Source organism: Paramisgurnus dabryanus, chromosome 20 (assembly GCF_030506205.2).
Source record: "Paramisgurnus dabryanus chromosome 20, PD_genome_1.1, whole genome shotgun sequence".
NCBI classification, from domain to species: domain Eukaryota; kingdom Metazoa; phylum Chordata; class Actinopteri; order Cypriniformes; family Cobitidae; genus Paramisgurnus; species Paramisgurnus dabryanus.
The window spans coordinates 33,602,586-33,629,110 of NC_133356.1; the positions used below are offsets into that span (position 1 = coordinate 33,602,586).

A 26,525-nucleotide genomic window follows, 5' to 3' on the forward strand; every position below is an offset into this window, starting at 1 on the left:
ATGAAAGAACTACAAATACTACTTTGTTATATAAATCCTCATGTATCATCATGGTTAATTTCACATTGAAGTGTTGAGTCAGAAATAGTACTCAACACAAAATCTTAACTGTAATCTTAGCAAATACATGGCACTTGGGTTCACTTTTTTAAACATTTTTTTTAAAATGTTGTCTTCAATATTACTAAAAGTCTTTAATGGCATTAATACGAAAGGGTGCATTCTCTAATTATCAAGCCATTTAAAGGTCCACTGTGTAGACTTTTAATGGCATCTAGTGGACAGATTGCGAATTGCAGCTAACGGCTCAGTCCACATCTCACCCCTCCTTTTTGAAATGCATAGAGAAGCTATGGTAGAGGCCACAGGACATACATCATCATCTGAGACAACGTAGTAACAAAATGCATTTGTGCATTTTTAGGGCTACTGTAGAAACATGACCGTGATTTCCATGTAAGGAGACATTATTTTCTGGGAACCGCACGGCAAACGTAGTTCCAGGCAGCTGTCTTGACTGCATTACAGTTCCATATCACTTCGCATAGTTAACTGTAATAACGGACTAACAAACATGACAGACGATTTTCCGAGGCAAGAACAGCGCTGTTTAGAGACGCACAGAGGTAGCCTCTTTCACACAATCTCTCTCTCGCTTGCCCTCTCTACTAAAGATGAATTTTTACTATATTAAGTAGAAAATATAGTTTGCAAAAATAGAGCACTTTAAGTACACTATGGAAGTGTACTTCTTTTTCACTCTTGCCCACGTTGCAGACACATTGCTGCCTTCAATTGCACACTCGTACCTATGTGTTGGGCTGTCTTTATTACAATGTTTAACGGGTTCAAGGCATAAAATAACAAAAGTAATTCTAGAGAAATTCTAACAAACTGTTTTTAACTAACTAAACAAAAACTGTTTTCCTGTGGACTTTATGAATAATTCATGAATGGCACATCAATCTATACCAGCGTTTCCCATACATTGATTTATTTGTGGTGGCCCACCACAGAATCAACACTGGCCCCCACAAATAGAATTTTCATGATTCCCATTTACATTTTTATTTCACCATTTAAAACCGCTTAATTCGGCTTAAAATATAATTTGATATATAATATAGATCAAATACAGATACAGATCAAAGAGTAGAAGTGAAACATATTTCAGGTGCCAACACTAGATCAAACGCAAACACGACATGATGACGTCACATATATGCTAATTAGCGGGTGACGTCATCACCACCACAGTCTCCTCAAAATCCTGTGGGAAACACTGTATACATCTATAAAGGCAGCCAATTAAAAAAATTGTAAGAATCCTAGTAGTTTATTAACACTGGTATTAAATACCAATTTAAATTTTCCTTGTGGTAAATAGATTGCACATTTAAAATGATTAAAATACAGCACATACAACATTTACCACACCCTTGCTTATGTTGAAACTTCACACGTCATGTCAAAACTCGGCAACTCCCAGTGATGAGTCAGAGATTTTTCAAATTAATAAATTGACGTGTCTTTTAGACATTCTTTTTGGATTTTTTACTAACAACATAACTCCCATAATTTTTTGTTATTTACATTCTACTATTTAGTTTTAGATGTTAAAAGTTTACCATGCAGCTGCTTCTCAGAAAGTTATAAAAAATGTCAAAACTTCAATGTTAAAATTAATTTGACAATGTCAAGATAAATAATCGACATTTATGATTGTTGTCATTTGTGCAGCCTATAATACACTTACTGAACCAAATCCGCTGTTACAGTTTTGCTTACATGGCTTTAAAGAGGATGCTGTGTGAGCAAAGTTCACCTGCAGAGATGATTTATACTTCAGCCTGATGGTAACTGAGGTCATTTTGGGTGAAACAGATAAAACAAAACTATAAGTGTAGAGTTAAAATCAAAATTACAATGTACAAATTGAATTTTATTGACTTAAGCCCTGCTGTGTATATGACTTCCTTTCTTCAGCTGATTTACGCCGCATTCACACGGTCCGTCAGTGTTAACGCTTAACGGAAGGCTTGTCTGAAGCGTGTCCAACAGCCAATCACTGTGGCCGCAACACAAGCTCCGGTTTTCCATAAACGTAATTGGGTGGCTCTGCCTAGGTTATTTGCATAAGGCGATATGATTGGCTGACGCACGCGTTACCGCTTGAAAAGTTGAGAAATGTTCAACTTCTGCCACGAGCAACGGCACTGACGCGGTGCCGACGGATCCACAATTCAGTTCGCCAACGCTTGACGTCACCCATTAAAAGTGTATGGGAAGCGTCAACGCTTATGCCCCGTGTGAATGCGGCATTAGAGTTAAATAAAATAATACCCTATATGTAAGCTTCTTCTAATGGCATTGAATAGTGTCTGCTTGCTGAAGCCCATCCACTATCAGAAAAAGGAGAAATGTTAAAATATATTGTATTTGAATTGAGGAAACTTCATTTTTTTGTATATTTTTCATCGATTGACAAATCTGTTAAAACAGTGAAAGCTCAAACTGCGGCCAGAACAAACGCGTCAGATATATTGCTTCACTTCAGTGTTTCCCATAGGCTTAATTGTGGTGGCCAATGGGCATGGCTGAAAAATGGACAGCTAATATGGGTTTAGGTCGATTGTTTTTGGATGTGTATGTATGTACTAGGATGTACTTCTGTCATGTTGATAAATAATGACAGATCCTCTCTGATGCATTGATCGCAGACATCAGATTCATCCGCACAGAGTAGCGGGCGAAGCACAACGCACACACAGAACATAACTCCGCAAATAACTGCAAATTTTATATTTCAATCAGAGATAACAATAGAAAGGCCAGAGTTACAACTGCAGCTTTATATCTATATAAAGTTAGTAGTTTTATTAATAATAATTTAATTAAGTGTATTCAGATATGTTTCAAAAAAATTTAGGCTATCACAAATCTTGAACTTGCCACACCCAACTGTTACTCAGCTTGCAATTAATCAGCCAATCAAGTTCAGTTAGTTGACGTTTAATCTTTTTTCCTCCATTTGTATTCAGAAAAGTAAGGAGGTTTGCTCTCTCTGTTGCCCGACGCTACCATACGTCACCATAGATTAAAAAGCGATAGTTCATCCAAAAATAAAAATTACCCCATGGTTTACTCATCCTGAAGCCATCCGAGACACAGAGCCGTGCACAGGGGGGTGGCCCGGTGGCTAGAGCAACTGCCCCTCTGCCCTAATCAGCTGAGGTGCCCCTCTCACCAACCGCCAACCCGGGTCAAAGTGTTCTGTTACCGCTCGTCTAAAGATCCACCTTTTCTGGTAATCCACTTCGTGATTTCCCGCCCGCTACGCAGCATCTCTCACAATCTGTGTCCACTCTTTGAAGGGCGGAGACGACAGTTTGTTGTATTAACAGGTAGATTCATTACATTACCTCAGTTGTTCAGCTGCTCAATTAGTAATTTGGTAGTTTGAAGCCGAGAGAGGTCGTGTACTATATTTATTTTTGCTTGGTTGTTTTCTCGTGATCACAACTTAATTTTAACAGTTGTATTCTTGTGATGTGATTAAAGCTTACAAAAGAACATAATTTTTAGACAGCAAAAGCATATTTAGCTAAATTAGCATGAAGGAACAAATGAGATTTTACTTGGATCAGGGATTCGCTCAAGATGAAACAGATTTGCCAATAATTGACCATTTGATAGCGCGGTGAATTTAGGGACCGTCTATAAAGTAACTCCATATACGTTTCTACTTAAACAGCATTAACATGGAGTTACTTAAAGTCAACAAACAGTCACAAAACCAACTGTAAAGTGTTCATGTGGTTGTCAACTACGCACACTTTTTTAGATTTTTTTATTTTTATTCAAATAAACTGTTAAATACTATTGAAGATAGAAACGTGTACATTGTTACTTTAGAGATGGTACCTAAATTCACGAACATCAAACTTTATTTATTTATTAAGTCTATCGACAATGAGCTACGCGTGGTAACCCAACTCATATATGCATCAGCAGTCCACTTCAAAATAAACGAATATTATGGACAGGAAATTACATTATGGCATTTGGATTATCATGTCAGGATAAAATGACAACAACTTTTGTTATCTCGAGATCATGAGAAAACAAGCAGCAAAAATAAATATGTGGATGACCTCTCTTGGCTTTCGTATGTTTTTGTATTTCTGTGGGTAATGATTTGCTCTTGGTCTTCTAAAAGTGCTAACAACTTAGCAAGTAAACATTCTTAGAATTACAGTGATTGTCTAATATAAATAACACCAAATTTGCTGTTGTTGGAACACTTTGTAGACAAAAAAAGTAAAAAACTATGTTTTCACAAAAAAAAAGAAGACTGCAAAGGAAGGCTGCAAAAGCTCTTCAAAATTGTAAACATGGATTCAAATTCAAAGCTTCAGCATGTAAATCGTATAGAATATTAAGCAGTTTTGTCACACTTTAATTCTTGTTATTAAGTATATTTTCCATTATAATCACTTCTCTTTTTCTGATACTAATCTATAACACATCATATTGTTAAAACCATATAAATTGTGCCCTCCCCCAGTGCCCCCTTTTTGGTTTGGGCCACTGCCCCTCAAAATGTCTGTGCACGGCCCTGCCGAGACACATAAGATATTTTCAAAAGTTATCCACAAAAGTTATCCAAATGGCTCCAGTGGGATAAATAAAATGCCTTCATCAAGTAATCAAAGTGATTTTGTAAGAAATTATCTATATTTAAAACGATAAAAACTATAATACCTAGCTTCTCAATTCTTATTTGTGCATCCTCGTTTCCTTTCCTTGCAGCGAGGACGGAGGAGACGAAGTATTAAGTTCAATGATATCCTCTTTCCTTACTCTCTTTAGGGGTTTTCTCACTGCGCTTAACCCTGGGTTATCTTCATTCTAAACCCCGCTTTTAACCCTGGGTTTAGGAGCGTTTCACACCTGTAATTTGAAAGCGGTGTTAGCACCGCTTTTTACCCAGGGTTATGAAACCCTGCTCCGGAGCAGGGTTAGCACCGCATTTGTGGTGTTAACCCCGCATTGCGGTGCCAAACGCATGCAGTGTGAAAGGAAGCAGGGTTAGAATGTTATGACCCTAATTAAACACAGCTGAAGTAGCTAATCAAGGTGTTCAGGGTTGCTTGATAATTACAGACAGGTGTGTTGGAGCTGGGTTGGAGACTCCTAACCCAGGGTTTAGGAATGCAGTGTGAAACGTCAAATTATGAATACCCAGGGTTATCTCTTAACCCCTGGGTAAGTTTGAACAGTGTGAAACATGAAAAAAATAACCCAGGATTCCGTTAACCCTGGTTTTAGAATAACCCAGGGTTAACAATTTCAGGTGTGAAAAGCCTATCTATAATGTTTAATATGTTATCAAATAATCAAGTGCATTAAAAAACAAATAATCAAGTGCATAAAAAAAAACAAAATATTGAATAAAATAAAGTTAAATTCATACTTGAGTTATAGTTCATATCCTTACTACATTAAAATAAAGACATTCTTAAAAGGGCTTTAAAATTAATATTTATGTCTATAGCACTGATCATTTATATAGGCCGTTTCATTGGGCGCACGTTCGGTGACGCGATAAGGGTCTGGTCTGAACTTTACATCCGGTTTCTGTTTGTTTAATGGTCTGACTAGTTCCTGAAACGTTTGGGTTCTGGCGCTACATTTACAATAATTAAATGATAATAGATTTATGTGATTTAATGACGTGACGATGTGAAGGGGGAGGAGATTTATACGTGCCCCAGGTTTAGTGGATAAAACACTTCCGCATAGGATACACTTGTGTATCCTCGCTCATGACTCCTCAGAAAGCCTCCTAACTCCTCGTTCCTCACCTCCTCGTGGTGCAGTTTAAGACTTGAGATGTCCTACATTATGGCAGACCTCGATCAGTTTCTGGGTCATGGGATGTAGGACGTAGGAGCGAGGAGACGAGGAAGCATATTGAGAAGCACCCATCACTTGAGGAAGTTAAATGTGTTTTTGTCTTTCTTTTATGGGATGGTTCCTGTCTGTCCCAAGCTAAAAATCTTAGGGAAGTGGTGTCATGTCTGCCATGACTGAGGTTTTCTATTGGTCTATGAGTGATAGATGGCTGCAGTCCACCTCTTACTGTAGATATGATGATCCGTTCAATAACACCAACCTGAATGCTTAACACAAACTGTTGCTATTTAGTGATAGAAAATGTACAGAATCCAGATTTGAAATGTCTTAAAGTAACTGCAGACTCTTTTAACATTTTAGATGTAGTGCTGGCAGATATGAATCTGAGATGTGTTATAATCCAGACAGAGAATCATTAAGTCAAACTTGTATCAAAATAGGCGAAGCTCTCATATGTCCCTTAATTCTGTGGTAGATGTACCAGCTGTAGGATGTTGAATGTTTGCCTTTGAGCTTCTGAACTGAATGAAACTTTATAAATAATAAATCTATGCAGATGGAGATACACAGGATGATGCCATTTAGTATTTCATGTTCTAAACCCAGTAGCATTATGAAAGAATATAAAGTATTATTGACAACACACAAAAGTAACAGCATGGGCCATAATTCAACAAACACTTGGAGAGCAATGACTTAGTTTAAATCAAAATGTTGTTTTGAAAGATGTTGAAATTTCATTACACATCATTAATGCATTTTTGCAGAGAAACATTGAAGGCAAAGCTTTCAGTTGTTACAGTGCACAAATAACTCTTTTCTTTATCAAATAAAGAAACTTTAAAACAACCTTATGTGCATGCAACTCAAGTAACTGTTTTAATTTATATTCTGCATCTTTAGTACTGATGATTTTTCTTTAATTTGTAGGGAAATGAAGCAAGTTATCCCCTGGAAATGTGCTCGCATTGTGAGTATTAAAAAGCATTTATACCCTAACACACAAACTAATCTTTTTTGCATATACTGTTTGAATGTTTCTTTGCCTTATTAATTTTATTGAAATCCTCTGAGACATTATTGTCATTGCATGCTACAAACAGCTATGAGCTAAACCTGATGTCAAGTAAAGTTTGTCTCCAGAGGTGTTGAGGTTTATTTTTAGCTTTAAAATTTGCTTTTAATTAGTTGTGCTTCCTTCTCATGTACGCAAGTTTTTAACACGTGCATGTAAAGTTACAGAAAAAAGATTACAGCACATCAGTTGATCTAGCGGTTTGTGTCTCATACCAGCATAAATTGTTTTATTAAAGCTCAGGAAAAAATGGGACTGGAGGGAGGGGCTTCAGATGAGCTTGTGGTTTCATAGACGGAGTATATGAAGTGTTATGAGTCTCCAGTGTGGCTTTAATGAGCTGTGAGGCTCTGGGACCTGTAAGGTTTGACCCACCGTCAGTACATGATCTCAATCTCGTCTTAACACCTTCAACCCTACCAAGAACTGCTGGTGTGAAGGTTGCCACGATATAGTACAATTATCACATAAGTTTGGGAAACTGTGTGTAAGCATACTTGTTTGTGTGTAATGGTGCCATTTTTAATGAAGAAGAACAAATACTGAAATGTTTAATACTTTTTAACCTCTTCAACCCTGAGGACCCTGTCCCGGGTCCAGAATTTCGTATTTTGACTTAATATAAAATATTCTTTTAATCTTTGATGCTCCGTCATGGACCCCAGTAACACATATGAGATACTGTTTGAAAGCTTAGAGTCTCTACTTTCGGCAGATATGCATCACTTTGACACATCTTTTACTGTTAGAAAGTTATTTACATTTAATTTACACTATCACCCCCCCAATATTTTATTATATCATTTAATATTTACATATTTCATATTTTTCAAAAATGACAAACATGGGCAAGTCTTATATCAAATGAAAGCTCTCACTCTCAGGAATAAGGCTACAGCGTTATTTTTGTTCTAATATCAACACATATCCAACAATCGCTGAATGAATAATAAGGTAAAAAATGGTCTTTTGTAAACATATGGGAAACTTGAGTGTGGACTGCCTCAGATAGCACATATAGCCACAAATGATACACCATCTTTTATTTTAGGTCCTACTCTAAACAATGAGTCCATTCACAGCATTTTCTTTGGTTGTGTGCATATATAATCCCTTGCTATTTATTATATGTGCAAAACAAAAAATTAATATTTATATGAAAAATGTATTTTCACACCCTTTAGTAAAATGAGAATAACTTTTGAATACGACATGCTAAAGAGTTCATTCTTTTTTTGGGTGTTTACTGTCTGCTGCTGCTAACAACCAGAACTGTCTGCAGTCTGCTAGAGCATCCAGAACCAGAGTTATACACTATCAAAGACAGTATTTTCAACATAAAAAAGAAAATTTGGTGTTTCATCATATGAAAAACAACATAAATAACAATATTTGTCACAAACAGCAGCTTTTTATGTAACTTCAAAGGGTTTTCTTTAAAATGATATAAAGAAATTGCATTTATTCCACTGTATGTGGTTATGGGGACACTTCAAATGTTTTTAGGCAGAAATTGTATACAAAAAGGGTATTATTCCTCCCTTCAGTTGGAGTAAAATAACTTTTGCATAGATTATGATAGAGAAAAAATTCCTTTTTCCTCTGTAAGCTGACAATTGCTGGAATCAAACAAAACTGTCTGCAGGGACCTGAGATACCCAGGGCCAGAGTTATATACTTTCAAATAAAAACTTTAGAAAAAAACATCAAAAAGCGCCTATTTATTTTTGTGTTTATTAGAGGACTGATATCACATACAACCATGTTGAGCACTTTTAACAGTGTTTTATGTATTTTTAAAGGGTTACCTGTAAAATGATACCAAACTTTTGTATGTAAACCTCTGCATGTGGGTATGGGATGCTTTTGAAATTGGGTAGGCCAAATCCAGGCAAAAATCCCCAAAATAGCTTCAGGGTGTAAGAAGTTAATGTAGGCAAAATACATTTTGCATTACATAATTCAAGGGTAAATAATATCCCGATGCTGTTCCAAAGGCTACTAATATGTAAGCATAAAGCTTTGCACTTCTCAGATAGAAAGTGATGTGTTGTGCTGGCACCTGCTGTGGAGGCACCATCATATAATTTGCTTATCTGCCTTTCATAAGCACCTCGTAAAACTTCATAGAGTCTAAACAGTGCACTACACAGTGATGCGAAATAAAAAGGTAAAAACTATATGTGTGTCAGAGCAAGAGTTAATATTTGAGAAACCGGCAGCTTGCTCATGCAAATGACCTACTTACCAAACCATATGTGGAATGATGTGGCTCATACAGGCATGCGGCACAGCCCGAAAGCATGTCTGTAACCGCTCGAAATAAACCTGAGCTTGTTGGCTGGGGTTGCTGGGGGTTTCCCTGAGGGCACTTATGGGGGCTTCTTATGACCTCATGGCTAAAAAAATGAATGCTCGAGGTCTTGCCCCACTGATATCTATGTGATGTCAGAATATGGCTGTTTGGTCAGGACAGTCACATGGCTCATTTTTGGATTGGAATATTGGGACTGTAGTTGGGGACTGGTATAACCTGTGTAACCTCAAGTCTTTAACTTATGTAAATCAAAAAGTACCATAACCAGGGCACATGTGTCTTAGCACATTATCAGTTAGCACTGATGTTTTATTTGTTAAGGAAGCATATTTATATTGAGAACAACTGAGATGGCTTACAGAGAGGAATTTCAGCACCTGGCGAACCACCAGCCTGCTAAGAAGAGTCACACATACCTTCCCATATCCACTGATAATGGGGTTGAAGTGGAGCATGTGACTTGCAGGTGATCCTGAGTGTCCATTTCTCTGAGGATCTTTCCTGGGCTCTCAGCACCTCTGCTTTGTTAAAAAAGGCGCAGCAATGCCTTTACTTCCTTACAGGAATCTTACGAAAGCTAACCTGTCCTATTGCATTCTGATAAACGTTCACCACTGAAACCATCTTAACAATCTACATTGCAGTATGATATGGCAACTGGTGACCAATAAACCACTGGCATAGAGTGAAAAGCATATCATTAACACCATTCACACAGCACTTTGGTCCCAGAAACTTTCTGTAAAATTGCCAGAGAGGCTTCTGTGTGAAAATAACACAATTTTCATGTATTTTGCGTAATCTTTGTGTAAAAAGGGCTAAAGACTAGAGATCGTACAGTCCTTCCAGAAAAACGCAGAGTTTTTTTGTGATTGTTGCGGGCAAAAATCTTTGATCTTGCGGCACCTTTTCCTTGAAAATGCGAGATATTTATCCAATTTTATGCGATGAAATTGCGTGAACTTGCAAAAACTGCATGAACTTGCAGAAACTTTTGCAGCTTTTGAATGATGTTCACGTCACATAATCACGTCACTTCATAACGTTCCCATGGCAACAGTGGATATGGATGCGCTTGTGTGAGGTAAATGCAAAAAAATTTTAACTTTCTGCTAAGATATATGTGAGTTTTGCTACAAAAATACGGGTATTATGAAATCATGCAAGCCCCGCATATTTTTCGCATGGAGATCTGCAATTTATGCTTTGAAAAAAATGCGTCCCCTGCATAAATATGCAGACTTTGGCTGATTATGCGTTAAATCATGCGATCGCATAATCACCTTTTTCTGGAGGGACTGATAATACTAACAATCACTCCCTCTTTGCATGCAATGTAATAAATAGGGGTCTGAAAGAGTGAAGAATAATATTAATTTAATAAATATTATAACTGGAATAATTCATTGTCAGAAAAGTAACAAACAAACCGCTTATAAGTCATAAAATTTCTTAACTGGTATTTTATGTCAGAATAATTCAGATTTTGTTGTTGAAATGGCTGTTGACAAAGCGCTGTTTATAATATGCCTTTACTTACGCATTAACTGTATCAAACTGCGACAGCTTGCATAGGTTATTTATAATTAATGAATATCCACAGACCTTTATTTAGATGTTTTTGGCAAAATAATGTTTATCTGGTAAATGTTAATATAACTTGGAGTAAATCTTGTGGTGGCTGTGCTTCAGCCTTTAACCTGATAAGTGAACAGCAATATAAATGTGATTTAAAGGTTCTCTAAGCGAATCTGCGAGACGTTAGTTATTGTTGACTTTCGAAACTGTTTTCAAACAGACGGAGCATAGCTAACTCCTCCCCCTCCCTTCCGTGCTTTCATGAACGCGCCCAACCCCCACCCCCAAATCCTTCTTGTCGTTTATTGGCTGGAACACTTTGTTATGGTTTCTGTTTGTAGGTTTGGCCATTTGTTGATATTGCCATTTGTGAAGCCTGGGCTGTCTACAAAGATCGCGTTTTTTTACAGTTTGATCAGCGGACAGGCAGCAAGCAGATAGTGAGGAGATGTTTCCGGTATGTAACAAAAAATGTTTTATGGTCTAAAACGCTTCAATTCGCTTAGAGCACCTTTAACGAAGGCTACTAATAAGCATAAATAACAAACAAAAAAATTATTCAGCGTTTTTAATTCCACCAAGCATTCAATCTTGGTTCTTTTATTCATGTAAAGTTACATCGTTATTGGGACAAAATTTGATGGATACGTTTATGTGTAGGGATGCACCGATACTGATACTCGGCCTCGATACCACATTTTCTAAGGTACTCTTACTCGTTAAAAGTCCCCCGATACTGGGGATCGATACCAGGGTCTGAGAAATGTCTATGTTTGAGCGGCGTGTAAGGGGTTAATGCCTCTTGTGTTGTCCAAAGAGGCAGAGTTTACAACAAACTGGAAAACTAGTCCTTTTTTTTTGTTTTTTGTTAAATTATATGACTAAAGCTGTTACCTGTAAATTTAAATCATGTTTTCTTTAAGTACTCGGTATCGGTATCGGCAAGAACTGAAATGCAAGTACTTGTACTCGTATTAAAAAAAAGTGGTATCCGTGCATCCCTATTTATGTGTGAGTTTGTCTCTATTTTTTAGCCAAGCTGCATACATTGCAGGCATTTATAACACTATATCTTATGTGTGCATTAATGTCTGTTATGTTAAATAAGTTAGTTAATCAAAGCAAAGTAAGTTTACTCAAAGTCCTTTTAATGAAGTCATGTCACTCCGCCGTCATATTTGCTGTGCACACTGTAGTTGTTGTTATCTCCTCAAATGCTGTGTCGTCTAGCACACAATTCTTAAAACGGCCACAAGATGGCGGTGTTTATCGGTCAATCTGATATTACAAAACCGATATGCGATAATAGGAATATGCTTAAATATAGGGAAAAAACCGGGAAACAGATATATCCATCGATCTCTACTAAAGACACCTCTCGCCCCAGACTGTTTACTCATCTTGCATTAGGGAGATGGTACAGGAGTCTTTGGTGTCGTACCAGCTGGTTTAAGAAGAGTTTCTTACCCTCAGCTTTGATCTTACTAAACTCTAAACTCAGTAGCTGAACACTATAGGATCCCAATAGGACCACTTTATACTTAATATAAAAGTATCCTCACTGCACATCACATACAGGTTATTATGCCTCCTGATACAAAGTACCTTCCTTTGCACATTGCAAACAAAGAACAGTGTGTCTGTTTAATAGTCAATAAAAACTTAGGTTAGCTCCATTATAATACTCCTGAATGCCCAACACACATGGGCAGATGATGTGATGTCTTTCAGCATGTTTTGGGTTTCACGCACAGATAGAAGTATTGTGTTATCTTTTGTATTATGTAAGGGATAATGTATAGGCAGCCGGTTGTTATCGCAGAAAAACGCCCTGACAGTGTGATCCGGACCCAACACAAAGCAGAGGGTCTTGTATCACACTGAATGTGCTTATTTCACAATAACAACCGGCGGAAGTTCTACAAATTCAGACCTTCTGTGAGGAAATCTGTTTACTTTCAGTTTTAAGATAAGAGTTCATATGTCATGAGCACACTATTTGGTTTCATTTTGGTTTAACACATTTGTAAATCTAATGTCATAAATGTTATTTGAAGCTGGGTTCCCACGGGTCCTTAAAATCCTTGAAAGTTTGTGAATCTGGGAGAAAAAAATGCAAGGCCCTTGAGAAGTTTTTGAAAATATACATACATAGATACAGGTCATTGAAGTGCTTGAATCTATTTTATGCAAGAAGTTTTCTGGAAAAAAAATCCATATTATTCCCTGTGTAGTGTAGGATAATATCATACAATTTCTATATAATTTTCTATATATATTAAATATTTATATTTAATATTGTGTAATATTAAACTTTACCTGTCAATAGGGCTGTCAACGAATATTCTAAATTCGAATATATATTCGAATAGTAAAAAAAAACGAATTTCGAATATGAAAATTAATATTCGAATAATTTTTTTTTTTTTAAAGCCCGCGGTAGTAGAGGCATGGCTGTCTGCTTTGTAAGTGGGCGCACTAATGCGCCTGGTTCAGGGACAGGTCACAGTAGTCACACTGTCTGTCACTGTAAAAGTTGACGCGTCTTGCATGGAAGATGGCAGAAATTGAAAGTAATTTACGGGACTGACAATCGCATTCTACAACCGCATTAACTCCCGCAAACTGCAGTGACAACCGCGTTTACAGAATCTTTGCATAGTGTGTAGCCTACATAACCGAAATGAACAACTAGTTAATAAAGTGTTTAAACGTGCATCATGGACATGACAGGTCTCTCTTCTGAAGAAATAAATTATTACAAGGGGGAAAAGTCTTCTGTATGCGCGGTACAAAGAATGACAGAGGCACAAGCGTTTGCTGACTAGTGTTGCCAGATCTTGCACTAAAAAAACAGCGAACAAGAAAAATCCAATAATAAAGCAAAATAAATCCAAACGCTTTACCTCAAAGATCAAAATATTGGGACAGGCACCTTCACATTTTAACAACACCAAAAACTTGATCGCTTCATGAGCCAAAAGCCATAAACGGTTAAGGGCGATTTATAGTCGTGCGTAGGTGCTACGCCGTAGCTACGGCGTAGGCTATCCGTAGCCTGTGCGTAGCTCTGCGTAGCCTGACGCGCACCTCACAAAATTCCTAACAGCGCGTCGGACCTACGCGGACCGCAAGCTCTGTGATTGGTCCACCAGAACCCCTCCCGTCAGGTAAAAAAAACTGCGTCATAGGTATTTCCGGTTGAGACGGTGAAAACAAAGATGAGCCAAGTTGAGGAGTGATTTAACTCAAACTGCAACATAAGTCGCTGTTTATTTACTTACATCATTGCTGGTCTTCTCAAATTATACACAACAAGTTGCTATTTTTTCTTCGTTTGTGGGTTAACTTGCTTAGCTTCTTCTTCTGTGACGACTTCTGCTGCTACTGTGGTTACACGCGTGATTACTGCCAACCAGCGGTTTCGCGTGTCTTTGCACGTCGACGCGGACGGCGACGCACAAGTATAAATGAAAACCGACGCGGAACCTACGCCGTCGCTGCTACGCCGTAGGACCTACGCACGACTATAAATCGCCCTTTAAGCGCTAAAATGGTATGCGAGTACAAAAAAGACGAGGACCTGGCAACACTGCAAGAGCGCGCGCAGCCTCACAAATGCGTACAATACACAACGACACGACGGAGGTTTATTGCAAAACATAATGCTGTTAAATTATTTTCATCAAAGCTGTGAGTTATAAGCATGTGAGACGGCAGACCGTTGCTATGGTTATCTCCGTGTCAATCATCATATTTTCACATTTAAATGCGGTTGTCACTCCTGAAAGTTTGCAGTGTGTACGAGACCACAATTGTGGAACTCCAGCTAAACAGTCACGTCTTAACACTTACTTTGCATCGCCCGCCACAAGCTATTTGTCTGCAACACAACAAGAGGTCATAACGGAGAAATTAATTTCGTTCATTTGTAAGGACATAAGACCGATCAGTGTCGTGGATGGAGCAGGCATCAGGGAGTTTTGTCAAGCAATGTAACCGAGGTACCATATAATTTTGATGTCTCTTAATTTACTTGTTTTGTGTATGTAATATACGTTGTCAAATATGTTTAAACTTAAATAGACTACCTATAGAAGTAGTTATGTCTCTTTATATTAATTTGTCCTGTTATTGAAGTAATGCGTTGTTAAACGTCGTTAACGTCGTTGAAAAAATGGGCAACCAGATATTCGAATAGTTCGAATATTCGTGGGTTTTTTAGGGAGAATATTCGAACGTCATTTTTGAGCAATTTTGACAGCCCTACCTGTCAGATGGATTTGCAGCATCCAGGTTATCGTGTGTTAGTAGTTTTGAGCGGTTGTGATGTGAATAACAAACCTTGGAATGTCGCAACCGGCCAATCAGAATCATTCATTTTGGAGAGCTGTGTAATAAATTTATTACAGTACATTTCTGAGATAATGCTATCCTGAGGGAATGAAAATGAATCTGATAAATGATTCATACAGTGTGATAAAAGTGTTTATTAAATGCTGGAAATTGTATTTCTTATATAATAGATACGGTTATGTTTAAGATGGTTTTCCTTTGATATTATCATACAAAATACATGACAAAAATAGCAGTGTCCTGATTATATTCAAAACCCATATTGTGCACCATATGAAATGGGTTTAAGCACACAACACTCAATGATTCTGAATTGATCTGAAACTAGCTAAGCCTTCCAGATATATGTTGTTCATGTGTCGAATTCACAATTTCCCTTCTTTTCCGTCAGTTACAGTAGCATTGGGTGTGTGAGGGGGCAGACTGAAGGGTCACATGACAGACTGAATGAGCTTACAGTTAGTAACAGAGTATGATATTCAAAAGCTTACCAGTGGTATTATAGACTGGGATACGTGGGAGCGGTATGGCCCAGAGCTGTAGTGCTATGGGGAAGCCTCACTCGGGAATGGCCAATAAAATGCCAACAGTAGCTAAAAATCATTCCACCGGATGTAAGTGCATCAAATTTGCATTGTTTGAGACATTTAGGAGGTATTTTGGCTGAAACACTGATAGCTAGAAGATTTCTACATTTCCTGCTCAGACAAAAAGCTAAACGCTTCATACACATTTGCAAACGTTGTCAACCCTTCCATTCATTTGTTTAATTTTTCTGTCTCTTGTTTTCTCACCTGCTTTCTTTCCACTCTAGTCGATGCTGATGAGATTAAAAGGCTGGGAAAGAGGTTTAAGAAACTCGACCTGGATAACTCAGGATCTCTCAGTGTGGAGGAGTTCATGTCCTTGCCCGAGTTACAGCAGAATCCATTGGTGCAGAGAGTGATTGAAATATTTGACACGGACGGCAACGGTGAGGTGGACTTCAAAGGTGAGAGCAAACAATCGGTTCCTCAAACTATCTTTGACATGTACAGGGAGAAAATACTCTGCTTTTAGTTTATTATTTAAAATGCGTTTATTATTAAAAATTATGAGGAAACAAGAATGTCCTCAAAATCAAAACCATGAAATACTTCAGGCCACTTTAAGCTGATTTCACAGACGTGTTGCATCACAGGTTGAAAAGATCCTTTGTTTTCCTGGTGAAGAATGTTTTTCAACTAATTTTACTTTGTCTTGGAAGCTATTTATCATCTTATTTACTATATTCATTTCATGTATTATTACAATTTTAAAACCTTGATAAACTAAACACATAAACCATTTCATATGTGTAATGTGATTTTATTTACAATGATTTCAGGTCATTTTAAACAAAAGTCTGTGCAGACAAGAGTCACTGCAGATCATCATGTGATTAAAATATGAGACATCTGATGTGTGAAAATAAATATACATGAATGCATTTGTCAGACGTTTTTATCCAAAGCATATATTTTATTAGTTTGTGAATGGTTTGGGAATCAAAGCCCTGAAACTTTGTGCTACTACCTAATGTAATCCTCTACCGATTGATCAAAAAAGTATTGTAAAAGAGAAGTAGTTTATTTTGTGTCTTTTCCAATCAAGCTGTTGTTTTGTCAAATTATACACAAACGTGTCACGTGTGTGTATATCAGTGGTGACTGGTCCTAAATAAATATTTTCTGGAAAAGGGTGATCGGATAGAGTTACAAAGAGCATTCCACAGAGTGGGAATGAATGGTCAAGATTGTATGAGCTTTCGGGGGGATACCAAAGGGTGTCACTCATTATCTGATTTTATGTTGTTCTGAATCAGACGTATATACATAGGAGAGAGTGGAGATATGATGTTTATCTTAAATGTGATTTGATGTTTTTTTATTTGATTGCTTTGTGCTTATCAATCACGATTATCATTAAACAGATTTCAGCCAAAAATATGGAGTTAGTTGACGCAAGCCAGTTCTTGTTTTAAAGTCGTATCAGACATCAGGGTCTTTAGGAGTTAAGGAATTAGATGATTCTTTTAAAGTTGACTCCCCGTGCTGTAATTCGGGTTTGTGGAAACAACGTGTTCGTTGTGGTTTATGGAACATGAACTGAAACGCCAAAATCCCCGTTATGTATGTATGTATGTATGTCCGGTGTCATTACACACCTAATGCATTTGGTCTCTTTATCCTAGAGTTCATCGAGGGTGTATCTCAGTTCAGCGTGAAGGGTGATAAGGAACAGAAGCTTCGCTGTGAGTATCTGTCTAAACCATCTCTGTGCTGAATTCACATACTGTAGCCACCTGCATTACATTTGGTTCTTCGCTTCTGTTTTATGCTTTCCCTCAGTCGCTTTTAGGATCTATGACATGGACAAAGACGGCTACATTTCAAATGGAGAGCTCTTCCAGGTGCTTAAGATGATGGTGGGCAACAACCTGAAGGACACACAGCTTCAGCAGATAGTGGATAAAACCATCATCAATGCAGACAAGGATGGAGACGGAAGGATATCTTTCGAGGAATTTTGTGCTGTAAGAGGTTTTATTAGATCTCCTCTAGGAATTAATCGCGATTAATCTATAGCAGAAAAAAAGGTTTTGTTTACAACAAATGTGTGTGTGAAATAATTATGTATATATAAATATGCACACATGCATGAATCAATTTAAGAAAAATATATATTTATATATTAAGTATTTATATTTATATATAATATAAATGATACATAAATATACAACAGAATATACACATGTAAACATTTCTTAAATATATACTTGCATGTGTGTGCATTTATCGACCAAAACGCATCTTAATTCCAGGTGTAAACCAGGCAAGCAGGGTCTGATGTTAACAACCACTAAATGTGGGTGGATTTTAGCAGTGGTGCCTTTCATATTATTTGGTGAATTCCCCTTCACTCAGTGTTGCGCAGACCAATGTAATGCGATGAAATTCATGTGAGGTGAATTATATGATAATATTATATGATGATCTTTTAAATAATTACTAAACAAGAGCCTAATATTATAAGTTTTCTTATACAGTGAAAAGATTGTATGTTTTCATAAAAATTGAGCTTTACACAAATCCTTACCAGAGCTAAATACACTCACCTAAAGGTTTATAAGGAACACCATACTAATACTGTGTTGGACCCCCTTTCACCTTCAGAACTGCCTTAATATGTGGCATTGATTCAACAAGGTGCTGAAAGCATTCTCTAGAAATGTTGGCCCATATTAATAGGATAGCATCTTGCAGTTCCAGGGCACAAAGCTCTCGTTCCACCACATCCCAAAGAACCTCCATTGGGTTGAGATCTGGTGACTGTGGGGGCCATTTTAGTACAGTGAACTCATTGCCATGTTCAAGAAACCAATTTGAAATGATTCGAGCTTTGTGACATGGTGCATTATCCTGCTGGAAGTAGCCATCAGAGGATGGGTACATGGTGGTCATAAAAGAATGGACATGGTCAGAAACAATGCTCAGGTAAGCCGTGGCATTTAAACGATGCCCGATTGGCACTAAGGGGCCTAAAGTGTGCCAAGAAAACATCCCCCACACCATTACATCACCACCACCACCAGCCTGTACAGTGGTAACAAGGCATGATGGATCCATGTTATTATTCTGTTTACGCCAAATTCTGACCTTAGAAATCGAGACCAGGCAACATTTTTCCAGTCTTCAACTGTCCAATTTTGGTGAGCTTGTGCAAATTGTAGCCTCTTTTTCCTATTTGTAGTGGAGATGAGTGGTACCCAGTGGGGTCTTCTGCTGTTGTAGCGTATCCGCCTCAAGGTTGTGTGTGTTGTGGCTTCACAAATGCTTTGCTGCATACCTCGGTTGTAACGAGTGGTTATTCAGTCAAAGTTGCTCTTTTATCAGCTTGAATCAGTCGGCCCATTCTCCTCTGACCTCTAGCATCAACAAGGCATTTTCGCTCACAGGACTGCCGCATACTGGATGTTTTTCCCTTTTCACACCATTATTTGTAAACCCTAGAAACGGTTGTGCATGAAAATCCCAGTAACTGAGCAGATTGTGAAATACTCAGACCGGCCCGTCTGGCACCAACAACCATGCCACGCTCAAAATTGCTTAAATCACCTTTCTTTCCCATTATGACATTCAGTTTGGAGTTCAGGAGATTGTCTTGACCAGGACCACACCCCTAAATGCATTGAAGCAACTGCCATGTGATTGGTTGATTAGATAATTGCATTAATGAGAAACTGAACAGGTGTTTTCATGTTATCTTTATTTGTGTGTATCCAATGTACATATAAAAGATTTTTGCTCAAGTAACTTTTAGTAGGCCATAATCCACTTTAATCAAAACCATTTGTTTAGTTTCTTAACAAAATTATGGCCAGTAAAAATGCTGAGTGACTATTAACTTCAGAAAACCATAAGCCACAATAGAAACTTGTTTATGTCAGGCCCTGTAGGCAAGTATACAAGCTACGTGAGGACATATACAGAGACTGTATCAAGGCTAAAGATTATCTTTAAACATGAAGCAAAGCAGACCTTTAACAGTAATAAATGACTATTGCTTTGATCATAATCATAATAACAGTTTTTGCCAATAGGTTTAAAGTTCATTATTTAGTTTGTTGTTGAATGTTTCGTAACTTTCCATTAAAATTGAAATTCCGACTAGTGATGGAGATATATTGCAGTGCCCGGTATTTTGGGCGATATACAGTACTGTGCAAAAGTCTTAGGCCACCATTACAAGCTTTGTTGTTTTAGCAAAGTTTTAATGTCCATCCATATTTATTTATCACTCTTTTTAAGAAACAAACAGAAAGTACAGGAAATATGTACACAAAATTAAAAACAAAATTATTTTCAGAACTAAATGTCTTCAGGGATCATGAGGTGTCATATACACAGTATATATTTACATTTTGTCATTTAGCAGACGCTTTTGTCCAAAGCGACTTACAAGTGAGATATATGTCTGTCATATATTTTTCATGTACTTATAAGGGGTATGTTTGTAAATATTAATCATGACAAATGTTTATTTTGTTTCACAATTTTTTTTTCATTTTGTCTCGTATCTCTCATCGGCTTGTCTCTCTTTACTGTAATTACATTTTTGTCATATTGGCCACACTGTTTTCTGAATATCGGTATTGGGCGTAAAACACCCATATCAGACAATCACGTGATGTCTGATTCTGCGTAGGCTATGCATAGCCTGATGCGCACCTCTCAAATAAAATGTAACGACGCATTTGTTCTACGCGGATCGCATGGGCTGTAATTGGTCGGATTTAACCCCTCCTGTCAGGTAAAAAAAATCTGTGCTTTCCTCATTTCTGCTTGCAAAGGTAAAAACAAGAAGGGGACAAGTTGAGGAGTGATTTATCTCGAGCTGCAATAGAAGTCACTCCTATATGTCTATTCCTATATGGTCGACCTCATCACTGTTGATGCTTCAATATTGTGCTTTGCTTTGATGCCGTGTACACACCATGACATGCCCGGTGTGGACATTTACCTATTAGCGATCTGCATGTGTAATTGTACATCAGTGTAAATGATAACGCAGAAGTATGAATGAAAACCCCGTAGCCTACGATATAGGCCCTACGCAGAACTCATTGTAGTTCACGTGTAATAGAGAGTCGGGCTTGTAATCCAAGAGTTGCTGGTTTAAGTTTTGGAGCCAGCAGGTTGTAATTGAGGTGCTCTGTCTGGAGCAAGTGCACATTGCTCTCTGAGCGATGTAGTGATCGTGTGTGCGCATGTGTGGTCACTACTTACTGGAATGGGTTAAATGCAGAGGTTACGTTCCAAATATGGGTTACCATACATTATCACATTAATATACATTTCTCACTTGCTTCTACAGGTTGTTGGAGGTCTTGACATACACAAGAAGATGGTTGTGGATGTGTAAGCAAGTCTCATCTCCAGACGTCCATCCATTTTCCTCTTCATCTCTGACTATCTGCTCAGCGAATGCTCTCTGTGTATTCAAATGGAAGTATTTACCAAGCCACGAAGCTATGTGACGCCAACTGTACGTGATATTGAACTGATCTGCTTAATAACCTGGACTAGCACTATTAGGCCTTATTGACACTGAAAGAGCATTTCTGTAATAGAGAGAAGAGGGCATTGGCTTGATCATATTTATTTAGTTGTTAATGCTTCTTTTTAATATTTATTTGATATAAATAAGTGTAAGTAGGGTTATGATGTGCCAAGCAAAACATACAGTTATCATCATGATCTTAACCCAGAGAGCTGTTTTCACTGCATGATGAAATAATGTCCATTTACAGGTTTATATTATTCCATCACATTTTGTGATATACGCAGTGTACCAAAAAATGTGATAGATTAAGGGAAACATTTCTATTATTTTTAAATTCTAGCATCTAACCATGTATAATACTCATTGTTTTTTGTATTAATTGTGATGTTTATGTATAAATGTTTATATTGTTGCAAAGTGCATTTTTTTCTTCTCAAACTTGAGACAGTTTAGCAAACACTGGTACCAAGTAGAAATGATCTGGATTCATTCAAATGATTTAAAGATATAATTAACAAAAATGCATTTTGATATATACTTATCCAACCAGTCATATCCACAAAGAAATGATACTTTTCTCTGTGCTTTATTTAATGGCGTTGTGAAGGTATCTTTAAAGAGTAATAGCAGGTTATCAATGCAATAACATGCTTCTTGCTTAAGCTACAGTGCATTCAACATAAATGACTCTTGCTTTAATGTTTTTATTTAATGTGGCTTATGTGACTTTTGGCGCCACTGTATATTTGAATTATACAATGGATCATTTCATTTCTATATTTGTTAAATCCCTAAATGATGTAAAAGCAGATAGATATCATTGAGTAATGTACGTATTATACAGTCTGCACACTCTTCAAGTGAATATGAGCAGCCAAAAGCTTGTATACACAAGTACACGTGAATAAAACTATAACACATTTATGTACTGTGAATGTTTACATGCATGACAGGAGCAGCTTAACCAAATTTATGGCTAATGAATGTTAATGAAAAACACAAGTCATGTCTTTTTACTTTTTACACACATCACCGGGTCTCATTGAGAAACATAAAGGATCTGTTTTGCCTGTTTAAACTTCTTCCTATCTGCATGTTTAGATTATAAACCTTTGCTGATTGTTTACACTTAACTGTGAAATTGATGTCAAATATCCATTACAACTAAACATTGCCAAATTTGAAACGATGCAAAACAAAGCATTACTTGCATTTCTTCATTAGATTCATACAGTTGTCAAATCGCATACCAGATTTAGGTGATAATATGTTCCTTTGACTTTTAAATGCACATCTTTAAATCCTGTAAGGTATTCAATCTTTTTTGGTGAATGGACTGAGTTACCTCATATATATCTGAGGGTGCATTATTAAATGTCATTTTGAGGAGGTCTATTGTGCATGCTGCATCATATGATGATTTTTCAAACTACTTGATTCTGTATAAACACAATAAAAACTATAAAACATGTTGAGTTACTGGATCCACACTGCATTTGATTTTCATTGATGTGTTTATTTATTTTTAAAGTGAGTTAACCGGTATAAATAATCTGTCAAATAACATCAGTCCACTGGTGCTCAGATTGATGCCTATTACAGTTCATGGATTTCAACATTTCATAGCAATGAGGCACAGGCATCATAAATCAGTCCATGTGTAACATAAAGATGAGTAGATTTCACATTAGAACCTCTCAGCCGCACGGCTCGCCACGGCCCGAATGTTGCCGTACACCTTTGATGGAGGACTCCCTGTTAGAGTTCAATGAAAAGTAATAATTAGTTTTCATTCCTGTTAATGCTGCTGTTAAACTAGACTTTCAGCAAGCAACCGGATATCTCAAGTGGTATTATCAAGGTAACGCTGTGACATATCGATCATCTTTTGGTCAAAGTTCACCAAACCTGATCTTTAAAACGAGCCAAAATGCTAAATGTTTTCACATATGCTTGTGTTTCTGGTCTGTCACATTCACACATGTATAAATGGAAATCAATGAAACTAAAAGTCTAGTGTGACCACAGAATTACTCAAAAAGACATAAGCTAAAAGCTTGACTTTTACTAACCAAGAATGAGGTTGCATATTGCCGTCCGTGCCATTTTGATATTCTGGAATGATCCCAGTATATGAATCTTACTGTAGAGAGAAGAACCAAAACAATCCATTACATTTTATTTCTATAGCTTTTCAGGATTTTGCATTGTTAAAAATAAGCTGTACAAAAAAATACAAACATGTAAAGCATAATAGCATGTATTTGATCAGTGGCGGCGTGTTGACTACTCATCCGAAGGGCGCTAATTCAAAATAAATGTTCGGAGTGTCCCGTGTGTGGTTCCTTTTTCAAAATATGTGTTCTGCGTGTTGAGAAATGCATGTTTTGTCAAAATAAGTGCCTGCTGCACACACGTCAAAACCATTAATGATTTAAAAATGAGACGCTTATGTTCACAAAATATGCGCAAGACACTCCATTAAAGTAAAATTTTATTACGCATGAGATTATGCGAGTATCTGGCAAACGCAAGTGTCTCTTTTATCATAAACCCTTTAGACGCGTCTGCAGCAGGCACTTCATTTTTGACAAAACACGTGATGCACACAGGATCTCTCGAAGCGCAAAACACAAAATTTTGAAATAAGGAACCACACACATGACGGGCTACATACATGTTGTGACGAACTTTGCATCTAGCGCCCTTGAAAAAAAGAAGTCACCGGCCACCACTGTATTTGATAAGACACGAACATTAGCGAATAATGACATCATTTTGATTTTTTGTATGAATTCAACCAAAACAACAGAGATTTTTATTTTAGTACAAAAGTATTAAACAAGAATAACATCAGGTTTAAACAGATGCAGATGATTAAAGTGCTTTTCTTAATGAGTTTTTCTAATGTATAAAAATGACTCACGTGTCTGCGAGCACAATCCTTGTTTTTGTCACGTTCTCAATGGTGAATTTCGTTTTGCCTCCTTTCCCAGCTATTCGTCCGACCGCTCTTGATAAATGGTCTCCCTTCAGAGGCTTAACTGCAAAGACACAAAGAAAAATTGAACACAAAGCATTCAACAAAACAAATATGGCTCTGTTTAATAGTCACTTACCATCTGTGACATCAAACGTCTCCAAAAACAGTTCATCTAGTCGGATCAGTGCGAGTGCGTCCTGTTTAACATAAGTTATACACCATTACTCTTCATTTCATAAAGGCTCCAGATCTCATCATTAGATTATAAGACTTTAGCCTGGATTTCACAGACAGAATCACATTCATGTAACTGCTCTGAAGGGGCTTAAAATGTATGTTTTTAGCAAAGAGTCATTGCAGCAGATTAGATGTAAATATCTTCTAGATGTAACATAATAGCCATTTTATCGGCAAACAAACCAAAACTTTATGAAGAGTGTGATTTAATCATTTTATTTAGATGCAACAATATAATATTTACCTATATGAATACATAACATACTAAATGTTGTACTGGCACTCACCTCCACCTGAAATCCTAAAATGAAGGCCTTGACAAAATCTGCAGCTTTGGTGAGAGCACCGATGTCTTGAGTTTCTTTACATGTCTGTCAAGTAAGAGAGGTTTACATCAGCAAACATGAGGATGCAGCTTAAAAAAAATTAAAGCACACAGCTGTACAGATTTAGCCTACTTTGATCTCCACATTTCTTGATTTGAGATTAAAGCGCACTTGAAGCTGTAGGTTTTCAACAATGGGGGTGAAAATTTTCATCCAGTTTTCTTTCAGAGGTGTGTAGCGGTGAGCGGGGACAGGAACTTTGCGCATTTCATCTGCACCACCCTGTAACAAACAGTAAAAATACAAGACGACAAGACATCATATAAGACATCATTTAAAGGGCAGTTTATTAAACAGCCTTTTCTATTTCTAACATATTTTACCATCATCATACATAAATTCTCTTTGTTTTAATAAACAGCACTGTGAAAAAAATTATAACATTTTAAAAATGTTGTTGTTTTGCCCCTTTTCAGTTCTAGGAATGGGACGATTAATGCCGATACACACTAATAATAACTGTCTAATAACGATTCCAAATCGCAATGGCTGCCAATATTATGCAGTTTTTTCATGTACTACGGCTTTTGATCAGTAGGAAGTCCTAATCTAAAATCACTGTTAGTTTGAGTCTTTTATAACATGCATTTGAAAAACTCCTCAAACATAATCATTATACATAATCTTAATTATCATGAATAATAATATTCTTTATAATAATCTGCTGTTTGCACATTTCATAGTCACATGCATACTTTGCACAAATATATTCTACTTTATTTCTTAATAAATTACTTAGTCCACTAGAGGAATTAGCATCTTATTATATATTCCTGTTAATAAAAAAACTGTGATCGACACAGCCATTTGCATTTAACAGGCCGTTTTAATACAATAACTACAAACATTTGCATTTTATAAACAGACTTGATCCAACATCAGCTGAGCACCGCGCATGCGCACAGCACACTTGGACAACACGTGAGGAACTTAAACAACGAGTGGCATTTAAATAATTCACGGGCTCTTTCAATGTAATACCACGTTCTACATTAGACAGACACATTGAATGTAATGTTTAACTGTACCCTCAGCTGATCTCCTGATATTGGTGGGAACTGCGGTCTCTTGTGTGCTACTGTGTCCGTGTCCATTTCCATCTCACCCGCGTCCCGCTTGCGTTTATGAGTCTTTTTTGATTTCACCTTCTCAAATGAGTCATTGTCCACAGCTACAGCCCCATCAGCTGCTGTATTTGTTATTGAGTCCATTGTTAAATTATATTTTTTTAAACTACAGCTCGGCGGAGATGTTTATGGTAAACACGCGGCGTCCTCCATGTTCGAGAAAGGACCCTATTGCTGTCTAAATCGTGCCAGATTGATACTTAAGTCTTATAAATTGTTCATGAATTTTAGTAAACGTCGTTAAAGTTGCTTTAAATAATGTATAAATAATAACTTTTGCTCTAAACTTTAATTGAAACGTTTTAGAATGAACATTAATTGTGCGTTGTGGAATTTTTTTTTGCACGTTTAATGAGGAAACATATGTTCTTTAGTTGTCTACAACTACTTGTAATTAATGAATTAATCTTAAAAAAATATTCCGTATTATGTATGAAAATGTAAGTTTGCGGTTAATTTAGAT

At 37.0% G+C, this 26,525-nt stretch overlaps 2 protein-coding genes across 2 annotated transcripts in view; one reads left to right on the top strand and one right to left on the bottom strand.

Moving 5' to 3' along the window:
- ppp3r1a (protein phosphatase 3, regulatory subunit B, alpha a) overlaps positions 1–22,800 on the top strand; it is a 34,081-nt gene extending 11,281 nt beyond the window's left edge. Inside the window, exons 2-6 of the mRNA XM_065249682.2 lie at positions 6,850–6,889; positions 16,060–16,236; positions 17,458–17,517; positions 17,615–17,799; positions 21,141–22,800. Of these exons, the coding sequence (XP_065105754.1) occupies positions 6,850–6,889; positions 16,060–16,236; positions 17,458–17,517; positions 17,615–17,799; positions 21,141–21,188 (510 nt within the window). The 3' untranslated portion in view covers positions 21,189–22,800. The remainder of the gene's footprint in view (positions 1–6,849; positions 6,890–16,059; positions 16,237–17,457; positions 17,518–17,614; positions 17,800–21,140) is intronic.
- A 24-nt stretch (positions 22,801–22,824) lies between these two features.
- Positions 22,825–26,238, bottom strand: pno1 (partner of NOB1 homolog). Its single transcript, XM_065249678.1, has 7 exons — positions 25,964–26,238; positions 25,008–25,157; positions 24,837–24,920; positions 24,449–24,509; positions 24,256–24,373; positions 23,402–23,472; positions 22,825–23,084 (listed from the first exon to the last, which is right to left on the bottom strand). The coding sequence occupies exons 1-7, from the start codon at positions 26,144–26,146 to the stop codon at positions 23,017–23,019; spliced, it is 735 nt and encodes a 244-aa protein (XP_065105750.1). The 5' UTR covers positions 26,147–26,238; the 3' UTR covers positions 22,825–23,016.
- Between the last annotated feature and the right edge of the window lie 287 nt (positions 26,239–26,525).